Source organism: Penaeus monodon, chromosome 17 (assembly GCF_015228065.2).
Source record: "Penaeus monodon isolate SGIC_2016 chromosome 17, NSTDA_Pmon_1, whole genome shotgun sequence".
NCBI classification, from domain to species: domain Eukaryota; kingdom Metazoa; phylum Arthropoda; class Malacostraca; order Decapoda; family Penaeidae; genus Penaeus; species Penaeus monodon.
In genome coordinates this window covers 42,339,031-42,361,530 of record NC_051402.1, presented here as the reverse complement: position 1 = coordinate 42,361,530, position 22,500 = coordinate 42,339,031, and the positions used below count along the sequence as shown (strand labels likewise).

Here is a 22,500-nt window from a genome sequence, read left to right as displayed (position 1 = left end):
TTTCCATCACAAAACCATCTTTTTTTTTCTTTTTTTTCCCATACGCTTCACTTGAGATAAATAATTCTGTTTCTTCTGTGATTCCTCTTTCGTTTCAGGCGAGGAGAAAGAGGGGAGAGAAGAGGAGAAAGAGGAGACAAGAGGACGAAGGAAGGAAGGAGAAAGAAGGAAAGAAGAAGAAGAGGAAGAGAGAGAGAGAGAAAACCAATCATAATAAATTCAGGAGATTTCTCACACCCTCCCTTGCCGTAAAATCCTTATCACGCGCCTCCAAAAAAACAGGATCGAATTACCTTTGACGACCTTTAAAATCCAAAAAATAAAATCGAATCCGCTCGACGATTATCCACAAGCAAAAGCACGTAAAAAGGGGACGCGGAGAAAAAAAAAAGGGGAACGTCCTCTCACTCCGAGCCTCAACAGCGCACTGAATGGTGGAAAATGGCCTCCCGACTCGTCATTCACACCCGTGACGTCACAGGGGCACCACTTTGTAAACAACGCTCGATTTACGGGATTTGGGAGTTACAGTTGGGTTTCCGGGATAGGTAATTGGATTTAGTGATTGTTCGTTGTGATTGGAGGAGAGATTGTAGTGTTTTTGGGGTTAATTTGGTTGGATTAGTCACGAACTAGTTTTCGTGACGTCACGGTCGTAAGGCCGTACCCCAAAAGCGAAACTATACAACTCTATTCATAAAAAGACCTCAAATATACATAAAAAACAAAACGCCCAACATAAAAACACTAAATTAAGGTATATGAATAAAATAAATCCAATTTATACGAAGTGCTCGTATTAAAACCCCCCCACAAACATAGACCTCGCAAGCTCGTATGACCCTGGACGCAGCGTCCTCCTTGGCGCGCACAATCAGCTGTTTTCGTCTCCCGCGAAGCGACAACAAACCTCCAATTCCCTCGGTTTTCGCCAATAAATGCCTCCCTCGGCGCCCAGACAACACCGATAGCAGCAAAATGGACGCGAGGAAGATGAGGCCGACGAGATACGCCCATTTCGAGGGACATACGGATCTGTGTTATACGAGTGACGGAAGGTTCGTGGATTTTTTCGAAAAGTGTGAGAGATTAGGTTTTTCTTTTCTCCTTTTGGGTCTTATTTTCTTGATTTATTTTTTGGGTTTTTAGGATATTTTGCGTCCGGCGGTGTCCCTCGGAGCCGCTGGAGAGATCTAGCTGTGTATTTGTTGCTCGTGGATGAAAATAAATCGGAAGAGGAACCGGAGGCAACGCGAAGGATCGAGACACAAACAAAACCAGAAAAAAATATATATTTAATAAATTTTTTTAAAAATTCGAGTGAATATATATCTCCTAATTAGCGTATGACAAATACCCAAATTGGTCAATCTTTAGAAGGAACGCAGTTTAATTTTAGAAATGTATTTTGTTTTATTTTTATTTTTTTTTAATTCCGAACGTTGTGTTCCATCTCGATTAATTAGCTTAGTTAAAATTGATTAAAATCCAATGAAAAATAACGAGTTTCTTTCCTAAATAAAGTACGCTCCGGCATTGATTATTTTAACGGTGAATATTCGATTGAACCTTCACGTAACCGATTGCAAAAAAATATATAGTCATGCAGGGAGTTGAGTGCCATGCAATCCCCCCCGTCCCTATGCAATTACCCCCCTCTCCCCCCCATGCAATTACCCCCCTCTGCCCCCCATGCAATCCCCCCCGTCCCTATGCAATTACCCCCCTCCCCCCCATGCAATTACCCCCTCTCCCCCCATGCAATCCCCCCATCCCTATGCAATTACCCCCCTCTCCCCCCCATGCAATTACCCCCCTCTCCCCCCCATGCAATCCCCCTGTCCCTATGCAATTACCCCCCTCTCCCCCCCATGCAATTCCCCCCTCTGCCTCCCCATAACCCCCATTATCAATCAAGAATCCGCCTCGCACGTCCAGCAGGATGGAGCGTAGGACGGACTCTGCGTTGGGCTCTCCTGCACGTGCGCTCTCCCGTGCCGTGGACTGCAGTAGGCAATATCAGAAATCGATATCAGAAGTAAGATCCAGAGAGAGCTTTCAGCAACGTGTTTTTTTTTGTTTCCATGGTCTTCGTTCTACTTTTCCCAGGTACATACTAACGTGCGGGACAGATGGAGAAGTGCGCGTCTTCGAAGGCCTCGATGATGATGACTGCAAAACACATGTAGTGGCAGAGTGTGCGCATTCCATTGCCTGTCAGGTTGGTGTTCGGTTGGTGCTGGTGAACAGGAGGGTTGATTTTCTCTGAGTACATTCTTTCTCTTTCTCTTTCTCTTTCTCTTTCTCTCTTTTCTCTCTTTTTTCTCGGCTCGCTCGTTTCTCTTTCTTCCCCTTTCTCTTTCCTCTTTCTTTTCTTTTCCCCTTGTTTTCTCTCTTTCTCTTTTTTCTCTCTTCCTCTCTCTCTCTCTCTCCCTCTCTCCCCATCTCTCTCCTCCTCTCTCTCCTTCTTTCTCTTTCTTTCTCTCTCTCTCTCTTTCCTTCTTCCCCCCCCCCTTTCCCCCCTTTCCCCTTTTCCCCCCTCTTTTTCCCCCTTTTTCCCCCCTTTTTTAAACCCTTCCCCCCTTTTTCCCCTTTCCCCCTTTCCCCCCTTTTTTTTTTCCTTTTTTCTTTTTTCCCCTTTTTCCCCCCCTTTTTTCCCCCTTTTTTCCCTCTAAAAACTTCTCCTCCTCTTTTTCCCCCCCCCCCTTTTTCCCCCCCCCCTTTTTTTTCCCCCTTCCCTTTCCCCCCGTTTTTCTTTTTCTTTTTTTTTTTTTTCTCTTTCTCTTTTCTTCTTCTCCCTTCTCCCCCTCCCTTTTTTCCCCCCTTTCCCCCCTTTCCTCCCCCCCTTCCCTTCCCCCCTCCCTCCCCCCCCCTCCCCCCCCCCCCCCCCCCCCCCTCTCCCCTCCTCTCCCCTCCCTCCCCCTCGGGTCTTTCTCCTCTCTCTCTCTGCCTTTTCCCCTCTCTCTCTCCTCTCCCCCTTTTTTCTTTCTTTCTCTCTGCCGCTTCTCTGGGCCCCCTCTCTCTCTCTCTCTCTCCCCTCTCTCCTCTCTCTCCCCTCCCTCCCCCTCTCTCTCTCTCTCTTTTTTCCTCTTCCCCTTTTCCTCTCTCTCTTTTTCTTCTGTCTGTCCCCCTTCCTTTTCCTCCTTTTCCTCCCCCGGTCCCCTCTCTCTCTCCCCTCCTCCCCCTTCTCTCCCCTTCTCTTTTCCCCCCCTCTCTCGCCTCATCTTCTCTCTTTCTCCCCTTCGCTCCCCCAATCTCTCCCCCTCTTCTCTTTCTCTCCCCTCTCTCTCTCTGCCCCTCTTTTCTGTCTCTGCTTTTTCTGTCTCTGTTTTTTCTCTCTCTCTCTCCTGTTTTTCCTCTCTCTGCCCTCTGTCTTTCTCCCTCGCTTTCTCTCTCTGTCTCTGTCTTTCTCTCTCGGGTCCCCTGTCTTTCTCTCTCTCCCCCCTCCTCTCTCTCTCCCCCCTCTCCCCCTCTCTCTCCCCTCTCTCTCTTCTCACTCCCCCTCTCTCTCTTCTCTTTTCTTCTCCTCTCCCCTCCCCCCCTCCCACATCCCCCCCCTTTCCCCTCTCTCTCTCTCTCTCCCCTTTTTCCCCTCTTTTCCTTTTTTCCCTCTGTCTGTCTCTTTTTCCTTTTGTCTGTCTCTCTTCCCCCTTCTTCCTCTTTTCCCCTCCCTCTCTCCCCCTTCCTCCCCTCCCCTTCTCTCTCCCCCCCTCCCCCCCTTTTCCCCTCCCTCTCTTTTCTCTCTCTCTCCCCTCTCTCTCCCTCTCGTCCCCTCTCTCTCTCTCGGTCTGTCGTCTGTCTCTGCCCGGGTCTCTCCCTTCTCTGTTTTCTGCCCTTTCTCTCTCTCTGTCTCTTTTTTCTTTTCTCGCCCTTTCCCCTCTCTGTCTTTCTCTCTCTGTCTTTCTCTCTCTGCCCTCTCTCTCCCCCTGTCCTCTCTCTCCCCTCTCCCCCCCTCCCCCTCCCCCCCTCTGTCTCCTCCCCTCTCTCCCCTCTCCCCTCTCTCTCCCTCTCTCTCTCTCTCTCTCCCCCCCTCCTTCTCTCCCCTGTCTCTCTCTCCCTGTCTCTCTCTCTCTCTCTCTCTCTCTCTCTCTCTCTCTCTCTCTCTCTCTCTCTCTCTCTCTCTCTCTCTCTTTCTCTCTCTTTCTTCCTTCCATACCCTCTCCTCTGCTCTCCCGGCTTTTCTTTACTCTCTGATTGTAATTCTGCTCCAGCTCCCCTTTCCTTTCCTTTCCTTTCTTGTTCTTACACAGCTTCTGTTTGTTATGTAGAATAAGCTTTTCAGAGTTAAGTATTTCATGCATCATAACAAGTTCAAGTTAACTGGAGATTAAGTTGAATGATAGTTTTTTACTTCTTTTCCATAGGTAAATTCTGCTTACTTTTGCATTTATCATAAATTGTTTTTAATAGATTAATTTATCACACTCCAAAATAAATCTTGCTATCCTTAACTTCATTAAGATGGAATTAAATAATTCTACCCAATTATTATTTTTCAGATTGATTATCCTTGCACGTTTACTTGTTTACTTTGTTCCCTGGACATACAATTTTTTTTTTTAAATGTCCCCTTCAGTTTCCCATATCTCAAAAATTACTCTGACAGGAAGGAAGATTTTTGGTCGGCACTGACAGCAACCTCGTCCAAGCCTACACCCTGGACGAAGGTTCTCCTGATGGTATTATCACCCGGTTCACTGCCCCGACCACACACATTGTTGTCAGCAAGGATGCGAAGACTGTTGTCTGTGCCGGAAGGTTGGTCGGTGTGGACTTTGAGATTTGCCCGGCACCTCTTTACCCCACTGACACCAGGATGGCATGTACATATGTCATGTCCACAGGGATTTATGCTTATTGATTTTGTTTACATATAGATGGCTTCACAAGTGCTTGTCTGTCTCGCCTATTTATCCTTTCCTTGATATAAAAAAAGGAAAAAAGATCATAATGTCAATAATGATAGTAACATCATTGATATTGATAGCATTAGAAAAAAAAGTCACCAAAAAAACAAGGAAGGGGAAATTAAATGAAGTCAGCAGAGTTGACAAATTGACTCCTTAGTTGGCTGAGCATTTGTGGAGCCATCTGTATGCAAATAAAATTCACAGACCAGAACTACAGTGGAAGGCATGTGTATCTAGTGGCAGTGGGTTAAATTGGTGTACAAGTATTAGCATCATTAATGTTGTTATAATTTAACAAATGAATATAAGGGTGTGCGTGTGTTATATTTTAACAAATAAGAGTGTGTATGTGTCTCTGTGAATATATTGATAATGAAGGTCTATTATTAAATTTATTTACTAAATTTGATAAACTAACTTTGGATATATCCTTATTTAACTTCTGATTTTTTGGTTTTATTTCTTGATTGCTTAAATCATAAATGAATTATTTACAGAGGATAAAGATGCATAAGATTTTAGCATTTTGTATAACTTTGCAGTGACATGACCATCAAGGTCCATGACACAGTGGCATACAAGGACCAGGTCCTGACTGGTCACCAAGCTCCTGTCCTCTCTGTTGCCCTGGATCCTAAAGGTTAGTGTTCTTTGTCTATTCTGTGCTAAATGGAAGGCATTGAGCTGTAAGAAATGATGGTAGTGGGATCTGTAAGTCAGTTAATTATATTTGTTGTTGTAGCATGTCAAAGTGCTTATTGTTTTGTGCTCTTTTTTGCTATTCTTTGGATTTGTTTGTATACAATTCAGATAGAATCCCTCACCTTAAAGCTTGTAATGTATAATCTCTCTAAATTCCTCAGGGGAGTTTTTAGCATCGTCTTCATGTGATGGAAGTGTAAAGGTGTGGGACCTGCAGATGTCTGTGTCGGTGGCCTCCTGGAATGTTGTGCCCAAGACAAACAGCTTCTCATCCTCTCTGACCTTGTGTCGCATGGCTTGGACGTCAGATGGCCAGTACCTCCTCGTTCCAGCGGGGATGAAGGTCCATGCTTATGCTCGGAAAGACTGGCAGATTCACCATGTTTTGGAGCATGAGTCTATAAAAGAGGTATGCTCTTTCTTTTTCTTTTTTCTTTTATGGGGGTGATTAGTGTTGTGCATTTGTGATAAGCTTCCTAGTGAATTCAGAATATCAGGTTTTGTGGTTAATTGGTTGCCAGCAGAATTACTCAATAAGTATGCAACAGATTGTCAGGATTTTATTTTAGTGTCCAATTATGCATTTTTTTTTTTTCTCTTTCTTTCTTTTTAATTCTGAGAATTGTGAAGAAAAATTAAATGGTGGCCAGTTGTTTAGAGTGTAGTGATGACCTGGATGTAAATGTGCAATCAATGCTTGGAAATTTGTGTTCTCTGAAAAATGTTTTATGAAATTGGATTCTGGTCTCTTGAGTGCTTTCTAGTTTTTGTGTTTGTGACTATTTGTCACATTAATATGGTTTGATATCTATAGCTTTTAACTTTAGTCATTATTATTATGGTTATTATTTTTAGCATGTGTAGATACAAGTATCTCCTCTGATAATTTCAGATGGTCTCCTTGGCTGCAGTGTCCAGCTGTGGGCGGTTTGTTGCCGGGGCGTGTCGGGATGGTGTGATCCTGGTCTGGGATGCCAAAAGCCGCCAGATCATCCTCTCGGAGAAGCACCCCAAAGGTCTTGCCATAACAGGAATGGCATGGAACCCCAGTGGGAAGGAGGAGTTGGCATTCGTCGACTGTGATGGGCAGTTGGGGACGCTGGAGAACATCACTGAGGGAGACTATCTGTCCAAGCCCGTAAGTCTTTGGTGGAGAGTTAGCATGTCGTTTGAATGGGCAGTTATTTATTTATGTATACTGATATCTTTGAATTAATGAAATTAAAGAATAATGTTGGTTTAATTAATTTACTCTTTTTCTGCTATTGAGTTAAGTATTTTGATAATGTAGTATTTGCTGAACATTTATGCAAATTGTTTTCATTTCATGCAGCAGGAAAGCATGTAGGTGATATCTGGCTTCATGATAGAATACCCCTTAAAATGTGTATCTGAAGTTCTGAATTTTTACGAAATGTGTAAAAGCCTTCCATTCCTGCAATTTGTCTCGTAGGGAAAATCGGACGGCATTCCAGACTCAGAAAAGGCAGCAGTCTTCCCTCCAGTTGATGTTGATGCAGCGGAGGAAGAGGATGAGTTTTCTCTGGCCAAGATCAAGGAGCAGCTAGGGTTTGCAGATGACGAAGACGGCACATTTGTTGGACTGCCTGAGGATAGTGATCTCATCAAGGGAGACCCAAGTAGGTTGAATCTGATTTACATGTGCTGAAGTATGACTTTCTTTACTCAATTTTTGTTTTGATTTTTTTTTTCTCTGTTGGTTCTTAAACTAAAAGGGTTATTAGAAATTATCCCAGCCAGTTGATAGCCAGTTGATTGTCATTCCCTCCTGCAGATATAAAGCTGAAGGATGATGACACAGCAAGCATCATCACCACCAAGACTGAGCTGCCGCCTGCCCCCGTCATGAAGCTCCCCGAGATTCAGAAGCCCTTCCAGCCTGGCATGTCTCCGGAGCACCTCAATGACAGATATATGGTGAGTTTCGGATGTGTGTAAAAAAAAAAAAAAAAAAAAAAGTGCTCTGGAGGTATTGGTTATATATCTGACATTTGATTAAATGCCTTTCTTACCATTATGGTTTGTATATTCAGTTTGGTAAAATAGGCTAAAGGATAAGCATTGGATATGAATTATTTATGAGTATTTTCTTTCTTTATGGAAATTGTTGATTCCTTGCAGCTATGGAATAATGTTGGCATTGTGCGCCAGTATTCAAGTGAGGATGAGAACAGCATAGATGTTGAGTTTCACGACACCTCAGTGCACCACGCCCTTCACCTCAACAATAACAGTGGGCACAGCATGGCAGCGCTGTCCACCCAGGCCCTAGCACTAGCATGTGACGCCCAGGATGACCAGCCTAGGTTAGTTCCCTTGCCTCGATTTCTGCCTGTGAACAAGCAAGAGTCCACTGTGCTCGGTGATGAAATATGCGTTTGATGAGTACGGAGTTTTCCGTCCTCGGTTAGACTCTCCTGCTGATTCCCAGATGCTCGGTAATCTTGGTGTTTTGCCATCAGACTCAGGCACACACTGTAAATCCCTAGCTAGATGGTGGTTTGCCCGTCAGAAGAGTCTCGGCTGGAAAATTGGCTGATCGCTTAATGGCTTGGCATACATAGGTTTATAAGGTTGTTATGGTCACATTATGCAGGCTGATGAAACAAAGCAGGTGTGTTGTTTGTTTGACACACTTGATTTGTAACGTTAGTTAATCTTGAGAGATAATGCCCTTATAATCCCTGTAATAGACCACAGGGACCCTCAGCAGGCAACCGTGGACACAAGGATCTCTCCTGCTTGTGATTATTCTTTAGTAATCTGAGAGCAGACTCCCTTATGGATAAGTGGTATAGGGCTGAATGGTTTCCAAGGCAATGAAGGGTCTCAAACTACCCCACAGCAAGTTGGCGGTGCAGCACTTTTCGGCCTGGGGAGGAGGCAAGGAGTGGCACGTGGACATGCCTAGTGAGGAAGAAATCTTGGCCCTGTGCATCGGAGTGGGCTGGCTGGCTGTGGCGACCGACCGCCGGAACCTCAGGATCTTCTCAACCTCAGGCATACAGCGGGATATCCTGAGCATCCCCGGCCCTGTGGTGTGTCTGGCTGGGTTTGAGGAACAGCTGATGGTCGTGTTCCACAATGGAATGGGTGAGACTGCTTTCTCATTAAGGGCTCTCAGGTTTAGTTAATTTCGTGTCTTGTACCTTTGCTATGCTTCCTTGATTTTGTGTGTGTGTGTGTGTGTGTGTGTAAGGAGAGTTCTTTTATGTTGTGACAATCTTGATTCAGATGATCTATAACAAGATTTCAAGATGTTAAGTAATTTAGCAGAATTAATCCTGACCAATTACATCCTCTTAGGTGTGTCTGGTGATCAGCACATGGCAGCGGTCGTCCTGAGCGTAAACGGAAACAAGCACCCAGTTCCCCTCTCATGCCCCTTACCCCTCTCCCCCCGCTCGTACCTGGCCTGGGCTGGATTCACTGACGAGGGTACGCCAGCCGTCATGGACAGTGCTGGCATTGTCCGCATGATGCACTTCAAGTATGGCTACAACTGGACGGTCATCCTCAACACAAAGAATCACGTGAGTAGTTAGGGTTGAGGAATTTTGAGAGCAAATGTGAGAATGAGAGAGAAAAGGCAACAGCTGATGAATTGTTTATCACAGTATGTATAAATGTCAATGAGTATATATAAGAAGCTTAGAACTTTTGTTATTAATGCCATTATTATTATTATTATTATTATTATTATTATTATTATTATTAATGATATTATTATTATTATTATTATTATTATTATTATTATTATTATTATTATTATTAATATTATTATTATTACCTTTATTATTATTATTATCATTATTATTATTATTTTTATTATTATTCTCTTCCTTTGCAGACAAAAGGCAAGAGTGACAACTACTTCCTGCTGGGAGTGAGTGAGACTCAGGGCAATGTGCGATGCATTCTCTGCAAGGGTGGACGCTATCCCCCTGTTTTGCCCAAACCCCATGTCTCCATTATTAGCATTCAGGTATGCAACACCATATCTACCTTTTTAGATTCTTTCTTTCTTTCTTTCGTTGTTTTTATGTTTTTAGCATAGCCTTTCCAAACCTCATGTAAGTGAGACTAAACAATCACATTGAAGTAAGCAGATTGTCTCATCCTCACCTGATTGTATTGCAGGTACCATTATGCGAGTTGGAAACGGAGAAAGGCGGCCTCGAAGAGAAGACGCTGCGCTCTGGTCTCCTGCTGAACTCTCTGGAGCGACTTGGACGCCAGGGCTATGACATTGAGGACTCGAAGAACGAAGCCGACAAGATCCTCAAGGAAGCCATGATTAAACTGTTTGCTGTGAGTTTTGGGTGTGGGAAGGGGACGGGCGTTAGGAAGTATGTTTCGGCTTAGATTGGGTTAAGGTTATTTCTTGTGAAAGGGGTTTTCAGTGTTGGCCTAATCTTTTCTACATATTTCTGAAAGAAGAGAAAAAAAAATCCTTCATGTTCAACCAAAATGTTTTTTCTCTCGGTCTCTTCTCTAATTTATTATTATTTTGTGGTTCTTTCCACATGTTTCCACATTTATATTACTTTTCATATATCCTGAAAATTATATATTGCATATAATGACTCCTTTTTTACTTTAGTTTCAAAGACAAGATAAAGAAATGAGCTTTCTCTGCCTCTCCCCAGCTGGCGTGCCGCACTGAGCGCGAATCTCGAGCCTTGGAAGTCTGCCAGCTAATGCCATCGTACCACACTGTCCAGTTGGCCATAAAGTACGCAGGGAAGCTCCACCGCCTCCAGCTGGCCGACAAACTGGGTGAGGTCGCGTCGGCCAAAATGCAGGAGGAAATGGAGAGAGCTGCCAAGTTACAAGGCGTCGAGGAAGATGATTTACAAATGTATAGTTGGCTTGTGACTTTTTGAAGTAGTTTTGAAAGATTGATATTTTATTTGAACTTCACTATGCAGCCTATTTGACTAATACTTAAGTCTCTGTAAAAGATATCAATTTTTTTTATTTTATTCATGGCATCACCAAAGAGAATATGCAAGGTTGCCATTTCATTTGTGTTGTCCTTGGTTAGTACTAATTTTGGTTAATGTTTATTCATGAGACCTCACTACAAGCTTGTAACAAGAAATAGTGTAATTCTGCATCAGAGAATTGTCTCGTTCATCAGGTATGGCAGTGGCATGAGGAGAGTAAGAACAAGAGGTGAAGAAGAGGAGGATGAAGAGGATTATTCTGAGCAGATTCAGGACCCGATGGAAAATGTGGAAGAATCTGTCAGTGGTGAGTAGCTTGGTTTTTTATTTGTCTTTCTGTTTTATGTGATTTATGCTCTGTTTAATTTTCTGCCCCATAGACAAAAGATATACAACATACAATCCTTCTTCCTCCCCCGCCTTGCAGACAACCCATTACTAGCAGCTGCATCGAGAAAAGGGAACACAACCCCACACGGAGGCCTCCTCTCCTCGCAGAACTCAAAGAATCCCTTCAAGAAAAGTGGTACTCCTTCATCAGCATCGCAGAGTGGAAAGCGAGGCATCAACGTCATCGACCAGTTCAGAAAAGCCCAGAAGAAGATGGACTCCAGCCCTGTCTTGAGGCCTGTCGTCAAAAAACCACAGGTAGGAGAAGCATAGTGGTTGGGAACTGGGGAGTCCCTGTCTGTGATATACAGTTTGTGTCTGTGTAGTTTTATTATCAGCCTTTTAGTTGTTGTTTTTTGCAACGGGTGTTGAATGGTTTACTGTGACACCCATTGCTTATTTTTCTTTATGATGTACCAGTTCATAACAAAATATCTGTACTGTTCCAAATATAGATAAATCTATCCATTCCATACAACACAACACAAACCATTAATAACATGGAGATAACCGAGTGCTTCCCAACTCTGTCAAAGCCAGCCTTCCCCCTAACTGCACAAGAATCTGCAAAGTATCAACTGTAGTTTCCTGCACTTATCTCAAACATGCTTGCAAAACGTCACAACCCACATAAACCACCTAGTGTATAGGGGTTGTTGAATAAACTTTACTACCAATTTATGATTTATTTATTTTGTTTATTTATTCATTTATTTTTATCATAGAAACTACTTGAAGCCAGGCCATAGGAATGGGAATGTAGATAAAGTATCTTCTGGGCTTCAATTTATTCTTGTTTGTTGCTTTTCTTTTCCCCAGGCCAAGCAAACAACGCTCAAGAAAGAGTCGCAGGAAGAGCCGCCGGCTGCCACAGGGAAGGAAAATGTCTCGGAGAATATACCAGACGAGACCCCCAAGCCATCTGCAACAAACCCATTTAAGAAAGCAGAGAAGGCCGTTGACACTCCTCCCAAGAAGCAGTCCGCACTACAGCTGTGGTTGGCTGATAATGAGAAGGCAGTAAAGGAAAAGTTTCCTGATGCTAGTGAGAAGGACCTTCTGGCCAAGGCTGCCATGATGTTCAAAGATGTGGATGCTGATACGAAGCAGGTATGGCTGGTTCTGGATTTTAAATTTTTTATTTATTTATTTATCTTTTTTTTTATATGTTTATATCTCCCTTCCCTCTCCTTATTATTTATTTATTTATTTATTCTTTGTGCATCAATATCTATTGTCTGCTTTCCCTTTTGATAATGCTAATATATTTGCAAAAGTAAAAAATTTATATATGTAAAGTAAAGATATCCTTTATTTTACCTACTTTTGATGGCTAGATCATAAATAATGTATTACTTGAATTCCTTACTAAGAATGTAAATAACAAAGATAAACCAAAATGATAATCACCTCCAAACTTTCCAGAAATACAAAGCCCTGGCAGCTGGACCCCCTACAGCAACAGCAACACCAGCAGCAGAAGCGACCGCAGCCCCAAATGAAGACGATAAAAAGCGCAAGCGCGAGGAAACCACTCCAGAATCTCCCGTTGAAAAGAAAGCCAAGGGTTCAGGCATAAACAAGCTCGCTGCATTTGCCTTTAACAAGGATTCATAGTTCTTGTGATACTGGTTGTTTGTATATATTTGTGTAAATGTTTTTATAAAGATATTAGTTTTAACTTTACTTTTTCTTTTAATGTACCGTTTTCTAGGAATATTTATCTTGGGGGGGGGGGGGGATTGGAAAAAATTTTAAGCCGGGTTGTTTTGTTTTTATTCTTTGTTCATCAGCTCAAAATATAGTTGTGGATGCAACAAATTGCCTTAGAATTTAAAACAGATTGTAAAAAAAATAATAATTACGATAAACCGGTGATATTTACAGATGATAGTAGTAAAATCTATATAAAAGCATATAACCCAATTAGAATTTAAAACAGAAAATGTGAAGGAACTACAAACTGATAAAAAAGTGTACAAGATGCTTCCTATCGAAGTAAAATCTTAATAGTTCATATTTTCATCAGGTGAGAGTTCCAGAAATATTTTTTTAAATGATAACCATAAATAAATAAAAACTCTTACCAAGGATGCAGCTACAATATTGTGAATTTCAGTGAGGTGTTTTACTGAATATGCAGTAGGATTGCAGTTTAATAACAAATTATGTTTAACTATATTGTACAGCATAAATAATTATATTTGTTGAAAACTTTACTGTATGATATTATCACATTTGACAAAATCCAGGTAATCATATGTGCCGAATTTCTTGTACCTGTCCACATTTGCTTTACCAAATAAGGAATTATAAACAGTCTTGTCCTTAAATGTATGATGCATGCAGTCTGTAATCCTATATTTATTGTAACTGCACATTAAAGTAGCTCTGGCAGTTTTGCAATGTTGACCAGTTTGAAGTTAGGGAGAGAGAGAGAGAGTGTGTGTGTGTGTGTGTGTGTGTGTGTGTGTGTGTGTGTGTGTGTGTGTGTGTGTGTGTGTGTGTGTGTGTGTGTGTGTGTGTGTGTGTGTGCGTTATACATATAAATATAATGGATTTACATAACATACCCCTATTTATTTTCCTTGTGAATTCTCTAACTCGTAATGATTTCCACCTACTGAATATTAATTTTACCATTAGAAATATTGTAAACTTACACACATTAACTTGTTTATGAAGTGTTTTGTCTGGGGGAATAGTTTTTTAGAACAGCAAATGTTTACAATACTGTTCTGTTAGCATTTTATTAAAGTTTATGCCTATATTGCCTCAATTTTCTCATTAGCTTTGAAAATGGAGTTATTCATGACACAAGGAAAAAATATTTTGTCAAGGTTTCTACTGTACTAGTTACGAATAACTTAATTACTGCTGAGGCAATTTTAGATCTAATTATAACACTAATTAGCCCCCCTTTTCACTACCATAGTACCTCTACTGCAACATTTAGATTTTAAAAATATGAAGATGAATTTCTTCAAAAACATGTATATTTTTGCCGTTTGTTATGTATAACAAAAGACAGGGTGAAGAGAAAAAAGCAAAAACGTTTTCTCTAATTTAATAAAGTTTCATATAAAGTGTCAATTGAGTGGCCAAGTGTAATTCAGGAGTTTATCATATAAAACACATCACCTAGATACTATATACAAAATCAATGCAGAAACAAACAAAAAAATATATCTATATATATATGTGAACCTATAATGAAGTCTTTTATGAAACGATAACAATCCAAAGTTTTATGTTCACGGCCATTGTAAATTCTAAAGCCACATCCAAACTGGCTGAAAGCTGGCCTGTCTGTACATCACCACTGATTAAAAGTATTATTGCATCACAAATTTCAAGTGAAAAAAAAAAAAGATTGGTTAACTGTTCTTGTGTTGTTCCAAGTTCACTCGGTGGCAGCATGGATACATGTTTAGATTACAAAGCCATAAAACTTCTTGCTTTAGCCTGCTTTCACCAGCTAGCTTGGAGTGTGGACATGGCCTAGGGGAAACACACAAGCCAGTTTTATCATGTGACAAAAAGCACACTTTGTCCTTTTGTTTTATTTTAAAGAGCTGGATGTCAGAGCAAAGAAAGACTTCCTTCAGTATGTCCTATAATCTCCAATAAATTTAAGAGTAACCTAAGAGCGTCATCGCACTTCAAGCTTGTATTGTAGCTTTTATCATGAACATAAATGATGAGGCAATCAGACAGCTTTTCCATTATTTAAATGTTAAAAAGACACAACTCTTTTCCTTATGACTAAAGAGAAGAAAAAAGATCCTAATACAGTTATTTTGAATAAGAAAGTTTTTGGTTGCCAGAATGATATAATCCCTCCCCCTCACCCATTACAATATATATATATATATATATATATATATATATATATAAATGGCTCTTAGACTTGATATATAATTAATTTCAAATTCATTTAGTGAATACTGTGAACACATTTCCTTGCCTGACAGTTAACCCATTACTGCAGAGCCACGTGTATAGCCGTCATAACAAACTGCTTGACCTGCTGGGTATGGTGTGGCGATATGCTAGAGCACATCGAGCAGGAAGTTCCGTTACATGGGGGGGGGGGGGGGGACTCCCACTCCAAACGGCTGGATGGTTGCCAGAAATCATTGGAGTCTATGACACCGAGAGATTTCTTTATACCTAAGGGTTAAGTAAAATATGAATCCAATAATCTGCTTATAAGTACAATCTATACCTGTCAAATGTTATCATTACTAATGCAAATCTGGTTTTAACAATGTTTTCACCTTAAAAATCAACCCCAGAGTGTGCTCCATTTTTCGTTATAGATTAATCTAATGGTACAAATTTATGTCTACCTAACAGAAAAGAGAGAAGCGAGAAGAAAGTCACATATTGTGGATTTTCAAGCACCTACATTTAAAAACCCAAGCCATAGTTTAAAGAAAAAGTCTATTTAATTAAAAAATTTCTATTTACCATATAGTACACTGCATTTCCTATAACATATTGACAATAATGTAAGGCCAACCAGATTTATAAGAAAATTTCTGGTAGAGCCTGTACAATTATTGATTTATGTATAGGATATATATATATAATATTACATATCCATTCCTTTCCACATCCAAACAGGCCATTAAGCCCATGATCTGTCAGTGTTGACATTTGTATTTGCAATATGGATAGGTGACCTTGGAAGATAGTAATGAATTTCAGGTGAATCCTAACATACATATATTTTTTTAGTTACCTACAAAATCAGGTTTTAAAGTGATCAATTAATCAAATGACTGAGAATGATAACCAATCCAACATGTGTTAGACTGCAATGCTCTGACTCTTAACATCTTAATCATCAGTTAGAATAAGAGAAGTAAAAAAGAAAAAAAAAAATAATAATTATATGAAAATGAAATGATACAATAAAAAAAAAACAGACAGAGAAGCTATGACATACCATTTTATCTTTTTAACACTCAAGATGTGAATTCCACTATCAATATTGATTGTACAACAACCCTAAGTAATCTCTTGCACTCTAAAACTGATTTACTATACACATCTGTTTACATCTGTCATGCCTTGGCATACTACAGAGAAGTGGAAGGGTATTTAAGGCCCCAATACAGAACCAGAGCACAGTTTGTTTTTTTTCACTATGCCTGCTGCGACAATTTGGTGAACAACCTTCAGAAGAACCAAAAAAAAATGCGCAGAATGATGCGAGAAAGATGAATTACAATTTCTTTCCAAGTGCATGGTGTCAACTGGCTTCTGTGTAAATTTAGTGAGAAAAATAATTCCTTTTTTTTTTTCTTTTTGCTCATGGAAGGTCTCTAGAGGAAATTACGAGTTACGGAGCTTGGCTAGTCTCTGCGTCAGTTCGTCCTGGTCTTGGCTAGCCTGCGTTGCCCCCACCCCAATCGTGGACATGCTGCCTGATGGGAGCTCCATGTTCAACTCCAATCTGGAAAAAAATATATATATTTTTATTCCTTGAGAATTTTAGCAAGATCCTTGCACAAGAGGAAACAAGAAAACAGCAATATTGATGATAATAATGATGACTAATCACTTTTGTGATTGGTTAAACATGAACAAGGGGTAACAGCATTATTTTTCATTAACCAACTTCAAGAGGATAACAATGAAGACCAAAATAAAAACAGCAGACCTACCCAGCCTCATCAGCAGCCTGTGACATGAGCCCATTAACAGCATCCTGGGGTATAGCAGTGGTCACAGTGTCACTCATGGCAGTGTCCATGTAAGAGCTCTGCACATCCAGATCCTCAAACTGTTTCTCAAACTTGTCCATGAGGGCTGAGATTTTCTCAAGATTCATGCTCTTCATGGCTGCATCCAGGTTCTTCACAACGCCCGCCATGCTTTGTGTTACCTGTCGAGAGGCAATGAATTATTGACTACTCAGAGGTGTGTCATACATCATGTTTTAACTAAGAATCATTGTTTCTCCATTATGATTCCTGTTAATGTCCTTTAGCGTAAATTATTTTATCAAGTATCACTGTAACTACAAGAGGAGGAATATGAATTTAGTCTCAAAACGCCTAGGTTAATAACTCAAAACATTCTGCAAAGCTTTCAAAGGCTAAGATTTCCAACTCTAAGGTCTTTAACCATTTATTTTACATTGTGCTGATTAGCCTTTAATCCCCCAAATTCTGATGCTCCTTAACTAAGCATACAGGGAGGTGAGTCCCTTCAAAACTGCATTAGATTAAGAAACTGATGGGCATTTACCTACTTCTATTTCTTCATGAAAGTAATATAGATAGGATAAGTTACATCTGGTACTGTGTGGCATTTTCCTGCCAAAAGAGAGGCCAAAGAGAGCTAATCTCTCCCATCACCTCTACCTTACCATCCTCATATGTCTGGGCCACTTCTCGTCACACCTCTCCAAGTCACCAGACCAAGACAAGCTCTCTTCCAACTCCTGCCCTATTCCCCAAGGCCCCCTATCTCCATGTTCATATTCAGTTACCTCCTGGCATAGATGCTTGTGACAATATTTTCTGGTGTATAAAATCTAGGTCTACAAACAGTAACGACTATATTGCCCTTGGTAGAACACAAGAATTTGGGGAGTTTTACAGCTGAGGACAAAGGTAGGCACTTATTTACTTAGAATATTTGTGGTTAAAGTAATCTAAATTCCCCACACAACAGTTCTTGTTTATTTCAGAGCTTGATAACAAATAGCCATTAAATTTCAAGCCCTGAAATTTTCTGTGAAACTTTCCAAAAGCATTTTTAACCCTCTAAGAACCACCCTCTCATACCTTGCGTTGTGTGACAGCTGTCTGAACCCTAGACGCCACTGCATCAACTCTGGCTGACATGCGGAGGTAGTTCAGGGCCTGGCTCTTGTTGCGGATGGAGTTCTCGGCATGGATGCGAGCGCCATCCATGTTCCCCTTGGCTATGGCCTTCTTCACCTTGGCTTTCTCGGCTTTCTCCTCCTTCTCGCATTTCTTTGACTGCCGGTCCAACTCCTTGGCGGCGAACTTTAGGTTGAAAAGATGCTCTGAAACAAAGTTTATTGTTTATTGAGGGTAAGTCTTAAATGTGTTTATAGCTTTATTACTGATGATCCACAATGTTTCAAAGTCATTTTTAGAAAAGGGTGGTACCTCCTCCTATAAATATACTATAAACCTATATACAAAAGACAATTTAGCAGTGACAGACAGGAAACACAGTCACAGCTAGCTACTTCATCGCAGATAATGTTTGGAAGATAATTGGCCTTGTTTCTCATAATTAATCTTGCTGTTTTTTTTTGTTTTTTTTAATACTACTGAAACTTGATTTTACTTGTGAAGGATGGCCTGCAATCTTATGACAAATGTAGATAAAAGGTGTGAATGATGAGGAATATCATTACTGTGCAAGAGATGTATTTATCTAGTTTTGATTATATCTTTGTCAGAAATAGGTGTTTTATTTTAATTTCTAATGGTTATAACCCAAACTTGTCAAATACATCTCTTGCACTATGAAGATATTCCTTCTCATTCCTACTCTACTCTACAAATGTACAATGTTTTCTGATCTTTTGCCTTAATGACCAACAATTAACCCTTTGCCGACGGGTGGCATGTACGTACATGCCATGGTGTATGTATGGGCATACCACGAGTTTTTTTTTTTTGTTACAATCACAGCAAAACATTATTTTTCTGCCACTGAAAATGTGATTAAGTTGTTTTTAACACTTTCTCATTTTTACTACACACACACACACACACACACACACACACACACACACACACACACACACACACACACACACACACACACACACACACACAAAATGATTTCAACTCCATGATGCCACACACTGCTTATTTTATTCAGACTATAGAGCAAATAATGATCAACTATGGAGTCTATATAACAACAAAAATATCCTTCAGTCTTGATTTATCAGGAAATATGGCAAATAGAGACTTTAGAAAATAATGAAAACTAAAAATACAACATATGCTCGTAGTATTACAAAGAAACGGCAAGGGATGCTGGTATTTGGCATGAGTGGTTGCGCATGCTAGGATGATGATATAAGCCCCGGCAGCGGAGCCCAGGCCACTATGAATACTCCCCATCGGGAAAGGGTTAAGATAAAAAGTAATGATCAAAATACTAAAATAAAGTCAAACTCATCCACGAATCACTGGCTTGTTAGGAATTCCCAAGACAGAAAGTATATTGTAAAGTATATCATACAACATAAATAAAATCTCATTAAACTTCCAACTGTATGTAATAATCTCAATCTTATCTTCCAAATCATTTAGATTTTCTTATGCAATTGAAATTTACCGGATTATCAAGTTTTCATGCTTCTCTTTTGCAGTGAACATTACCAACATACTCTTGACAAAAAGGAGCAAACACTTTGAAACACCATAGCCACATCAATATGCAAATAGTTACATAAAAGAATAATTCTTCAGATACGGTATCACTAACATTTCTGTTTTTAGTTTCAGTTGATATCTTCTCCGTGGCATTGTCTATTCTCCAATTTCATCAAAGGTGAAAACATACCTGAGAATGACTAATTAATATTTCATCGTATCACACAAAAGCAAACATATTTACTGTGCTTATTATTACTATATTCCATCCTTACTACCCACACTGCCTCCCCCAGCAGTGAAGAAAATTTGTGTATATGATTAAAAATAAATAAATAAAGAATATAAAACATTGAAACATATGTCAGCAGATATCTGAGGCTTCAAGAGACCTACGAATGCTTACTTTGCCTAAATTTCTTGTCAATATGATATCCAACAAAACTATCATGATGTAACTATTACCTACTTCCCTTGGAATCCCAGAAAGAGCACAACTACTTTCTATACCTTTCTGATCACTTATTTACATACATGTATCTAAAGCATAAGTACAAGACAACACAGAGAAAATATAAACGCGAGTCAAAACCACCTGTGTCTCTTCTACCATTGGCTATTGTTTGCTCAACTATATAGGATTCTTCCAAGGATAAATTAAGGTTCAATTCTAATTTACTTGTGAATTCATTATATTTCTTGGCTATTCTAACACTTCTTTTTCCCTTTGCTATACAATATTTCTCAACCAATCACAAATGAACAGCGTAACCAAGGCAATAGTTGATATCACTATGAATTATCATTTTAACCCATTGCCGACGGGTGGCATATACGCACATGCCATGGCATGGCGGGACCATCTGCCGGGGGCATGTACGCACATGCCATAGAGTATGTATGGACATGCCATGAGTTTTTTTTTGTTACAATCACGGCAAAAGATTATTTTTCTGGCAGTGAAAGTGTGATTAAGTCGGTTCTAACACTTTCTCATTTTTACCATGCAACAAACAAAAAAAATGCAACAAACCGACGATTTCAACTCCCTGATGCCGCACACTGCTTATTTTATTCGGACTATAGACCGAATAATGATCAACTATGGAGTCTATATAACAACCAAAATACCCTTTCAATCTCGATTTATCAGGAAGTTTGGCAAGTAGAGACTTTAAAAAATAATGAAAACTGAAAATATAACATATCTTCGTAGTATTACGAAGAAATGGCATGGGATGCTGGTATTTGGCATGAGTGGTCGCGCATGCTAGGGCGACGAAATAAGCCCCCGGCAGCGAGGCGCCGGCCTCTATGGATACTACCCGTCAGATATGGGTTAACAAAGAAAATAGTGGAAATAAATAATGAAGTTCTTGATACATTTCTGAAATAAACTCTGCATCTCAAAATCTAACTCATTTGGTATTACTGGACTCCTAGCAATGACTACAAACCAAACAGAGTAGTAATAGCAGGCAGAACCAATAACTATGCACACTATCAGTGGGTGAAAACTCCAATAATTTGCACAGTAACTTGGGACGAAGCAAGCAGCAAGAGATGTTACTTTAGAGAGCCTTTGCTTCAGCTAGGTCGTGAGGTCACTCACACAGGTGCGTCACTCAAACCCATGCCAATCAGCCAAGGGCACAGAAAGCCCCCAAGGTTGGATAGGGGGTGCAGCTACCTAGCAATGACAGAAAGGCATAAATAAGTGCATAATTCAACCCCACAATTTCCCTGGGATACCTCATACCCTCCCTACCTATCGGGTCTAATATCCTCCCCTAATATTGTCTACAACCTCTACAAATGCACACAAGACATAATAAGGAATCCATCGATACCAGATCTAATGGGTATTGATGACTATATGCAGAACTATCCGAGAAATTTACCAGATCATTGATTTTTTTATAAATATTTGTATCTTTGTTAATATATCAACATGCAATTGCTTTACATCAAACAAGTTTAACCTATGATTACATAGGGCATCTCCTGTACACACCATACAACTTGCAATATGCGCTGAGCTTAATCCTGCTAGCTACTTAACCCTTTCCCGACGGGTAGTATTCCTAGTGGCCCGGGCTTTGCTGCCGGGGGCTTATATCGTCGCCCTAGCATGCCCGACCACTCATGCCAAATACCAGCATCCCATGCCGTTTCTTCGTAATACTATGAAGATATGTTGTATTTTCAGTTTTCATTATTTTTTAAAGTCTCTACTTGCCAAACTTCCTGATAAATCGAGACTGAAGGGTATTTTTATTGTTATATAGACTCCATAGTTGATCATTATTCAGTCTATAGTCTGAATAGAATAAGCAGTGTGCGGCACCATGGAGTTGAAATCGTCGGTTTGTTGCATTATTTTTTTTTTTTTTTTTTTTTTTTTTTTTTTTTTTTGCATAGTAAAAATGAGAAAGTGTTAAAAACGACTTAATCACACTTTCAGTGCAGAAAAATAATATTTTGCCGTGATTGCAACAAAAAATAACTCATGGCATCTCCATACATACACCATGGCATGTACATACATGCCCCCGGCAGACAGTCCTGCCATGCCATGGCATGTGCGTACATGCCACCCGTCAGGAATGGGTTAACTAAGACATACTGACAATGTTATCAACTCCATAGAAAAGAGTTAGAGTTGCCATTAATGTTTAATAAAGCAATAACAAAACAAACTCTGACATTTTCATTTCAAAGATGTGTGTTAAAATTCACCAATATACATTTGTATAAGTTGTGGTATATTCAGACTGCAGATATAATTCTCAACATTGCAAAGAAAAACAAAAAGAAAATCTCACAAAGAATTCCAGAGTTCACACACACAGAAAAGGCAATGCTATTTCCAGACTGAAAAAACATTCCAAACTTATGCAATACATTCATTGAACAAAAAAGGAAGCTCTCGATAACATCACAATTAGGTTACAAATTCAAAGCAAAGGCTTCCTGATTCTTTGAACTATAGTGACTTCAAACCCACATGGGCATTTCTTATGACCCACACTAGCAACACCCGAAAGAAACTACCCAACCTGTGCCCCGCAATCACGCACGAAAAAGAGCTCTCGGAGAAAACTCCCGCAAGTATAAATCGATATTACGAGTATCTCATTTTCG

General features: G+C 40.0%; 3 protein-coding genes across 3 annotated transcripts in view; 1 reads left to right on the top strand and 2 right to left on the bottom strand.

Moving 5' to 3' along the window:
• Positions 1-631, bottom strand: part of LOC119583383 — an 11,939-nt gene extending 11,308 nt beyond the window's left edge. The window contains exon 1 of the mRNA XM_037931853.1: positions 294-631. The gene's annotated coding sequence lies outside the window, so the exon portion shown is untranslated. The remainder of the gene's footprint in view (positions 1-293) is intronic.
• Positions 632-852: 221 nt separating this feature from the next.
• On the top strand, positions 853-12,658 carry LOC119583768 (WD repeat and HMG-box DNA-binding protein 1-like). The gene is made up of 18 exons (XM_037932434.1): positions 853-1,058; positions 2,110-2,221; positions 4,607-4,758; positions 5,453-5,550; positions 5,774-6,021; positions 6,505-6,750; positions 7,066-7,252; positions 7,408-7,550; positions 7,755-7,939; positions 8,479-8,726; positions 8,940-9,166; positions 9,484-9,618; positions 9,774-9,944; positions 10,283-10,494; positions 10,777-10,889; positions 11,010-11,230; positions 11,792-12,082; positions 12,398-12,658. The coding sequence occupies exons 1-18, from the start codon at positions 979-981 to the stop codon at positions 12,587-12,589; spliced, it is 3,261 nt and encodes a 1,086-aa protein (XP_037788362.1). The 5' UTR covers positions 853-978; the 3' UTR covers positions 12,590-12,658.
• A 1,365-nt stretch (positions 12,659-14,023) lies between these two features.
• Positions 14,024-22,500, bottom strand: part of LOC119583769 (charged multivesicular body protein 1b-like) — a 9,418-nt gene continuing 941 nt past the window's right edge. The window contains exons 2-4 of the mRNA XM_037932435.1: positions 17,776-18,020; positions 16,648-16,868; positions 14,024-16,436 (exon numbers count right to left, since the gene is read on the bottom strand). Of these exons, the coding sequence (XP_037788363.1) occupies positions 16,316-16,436; positions 16,648-16,868; positions 17,776-18,020 (587 nt within the window). The 3' untranslated portion in view covers positions 14,024-16,315. The remainder of the gene's footprint in view (positions 16,437-16,647; positions 16,869-17,775; positions 18,021-22,500) is intronic.